Source organism: Colobus angolensis, unplaced genomic scaffold (assembly GCF_000951035.1).
Source record: "Colobus angolensis palliatus isolate OR3802 unplaced genomic scaffold, Cang.pa_1.0 Scaffold25, whole genome shotgun sequence".
NCBI classification, from domain to species: Eukaryota; Metazoa; Chordata; class Mammalia; order Primates; family Cercopithecidae; genus Colobus; species Colobus angolensis.
In genome coordinates this window covers 4,033,298-4,035,224 of record NW_012115710.1, presented here as the reverse complement: position 1 = coordinate 4,035,224, position 1,927 = coordinate 4,033,298, and the positions used below count along the sequence as shown (strand labels likewise).

Below are 1,927 nucleotides of genomic sequence, written 5' to 3'. Positions count from 1 at the left end.
AGTAGCTGGGACTACAGGCGCCCGCCACTTCGCCCGGCTAGTTTTTTGTAGTTTTTAGTAGAGAGGGGGTTTCACCGTGTTAGCCAGGATAAAAACATCACTTTTCTTGACTGCACGGCATTGTGTCCTACAAGATGTGGTAGAATTGATTTAACTTGACCTGCCGGAGATTCGGGTCGTTTGCAGTTTTTCATCACAGTGCATGGTCTGGGTCATATCTTTAGGTTCACTTCCAAGAAGTGGAATTTTGTTCAGGACAGTGCTTGTCTTCACAGCTTTGGAAAGTTTGTTCTCCATTGTGCCTTTCCTAAAAAGTTAGAATGCTCAGGCTCTCATTCTCATTTGAGTTAACTTGGGGGAAAAAAAGGTTCGACACCAGGTTAATTCTTTTTTTTTCTTTTTGAGATGGAGTCTCGCTCTGTTGCCCAGGCTGGACTGCAGTGGTGCCATCTCGGCTCACTGCAAGCTCCGCCTCTCGGGTTCAAGCGATTCCCCTGCCTCAGCCTCCCAAGGAGCTGGAATTACAGGGGTGTGGCACCATGCCCAGCTAATTTTTGTATTTTTAGTAGAGACAGGGTTTCACCATGTTGGCCAGCCTGTACTTTTAGTAGAGACGGGGTTTCACCATGTTGGCCTGGCTGGTCTCGAACTCCTGACCTCAGATAATGCACCTGCCTTGCCCTCGCAAAGTGCTGGGGTTACAGGAGTGCGCCATCGCACCCGGCCCTCAGCTTAAATTTTTGCTAACATCATATCTAGGACCGCCAGTTTCCTTAGGCCTCACCAGCAGCGGGCACTGAGGTCTGTTTCCTCAGGCGTGCTGGGCGTCCTGCCTCCCTTCCATGTCCATGCAGATGTGGAAGTGTAATAGCACATTTCCTCTGGAGAGTGCGAGGAAGAAGGGGCACGGCCCGCTTCAGAGCTGCTTCTGTCTCACCTCCGAGGTTCCCAAGCCAGGCATAAGTCACATGTCTAGACTTGGGGAAGGTCTTCCACTCAGGATGATGTCTCAAACTGTCAGTCCCAGCGCTGGGCAAGGCTGAGTGGGCTCCATGTCATCCCCCAGATTCCCAGGACTCTGGCTCTCTCTGCTTCTGTTTCCGGTGGCTGCTCATCTGGTTCAAGAGGGAATTCCCCTTCCCGGATGTCCTTCGGCTGTGGGAGGTGGGCCAGCCAGTTTGGGCGAGAACTGAAGGGGTGGGCTCACTTGCCCTGGGAGAGACCGGGAGATTGGGCGGAGAGGGGCAGGCCCTGGTGAGACCTCAGGCCCAGGTTGGGTCATCACCCTTCCCTCCCTCCCGCACCCCCAGGTGCTGTGGACAGGGCTCCCTGGCCCCAATCTGCACCTGTTGGTGGCCTGCGCCATCCTGGACATGGAGCGGGACACCCTCATGCTGTCCGGCTTCGGCTCCAATGAGATCCTCAAGGTGAGGCTCTGGCTCCCTCCCGGCCCGTCCCCGCCCTGTCCACCCTGAGCTGGGCGCTGCGCAGGGCCGCAGTACCTCCGGGGAGCAGGTGTTCAATGTGGGATTATTGAAAGCCTGGTTAGCTGGGAGCGCAGTGGGGGTGGGGCCGCGTAGGTTTCCCTCTGGCCCCATCGCAGGCCTGCTCTCAGCAAGGTCCTCAGGGCAGGTAGGTGGGGACCTGCCCTCCCCTAGTACGGCTCAGAACGCTCCCAGAGGCCTGAGAAGCATGACTGGCCCAGCGCGCCTCTGAGCCCCAGAGGGCCAGCCCGGTGTGTCTTGTTTCCCAGCACGAGCCACAGAGTGGGCGCTCGGGCGGAGGTGGCTGAGTGCTGACTGGCGCCTGACCCACCCCCGCCCGCAGCACATCAACGAGCTGACTATGAAGCTGAGCGTGGAGGACGTGCTGACGCGCGCCGAGGCCCTGCACCGCCAGCTAACCGCCTGCCCCGTGAGTCCCCCGC

General features: G+C 57.9%; 1 protein-coding gene across 1 annotated transcript in view; it reads left to right on the top strand.

Annotated features, from left to right (window-relative positions):
• Window positions 1-1,927, top strand: part of TBC1D17 (TBC1 domain family, member 17) — an 11,113-nt gene that overhangs the window by 8,617 nt on the left and 569 nt on the right. Inside the window, exons 14-16 of the mRNA XM_011946512.1 lie at window positions 1,067-1,164; window positions 1,311-1,427; window positions 1,828-1,918. Of these exons, the coding sequence (XP_011801902.1) occupies window positions 1,067-1,164; window positions 1,311-1,427; window positions 1,828-1,918 (306 nt within the window). The remainder of the gene's footprint in view (window positions 1-1,066; window positions 1,165-1,310; window positions 1,428-1,827; window positions 1,919-1,927) is intronic.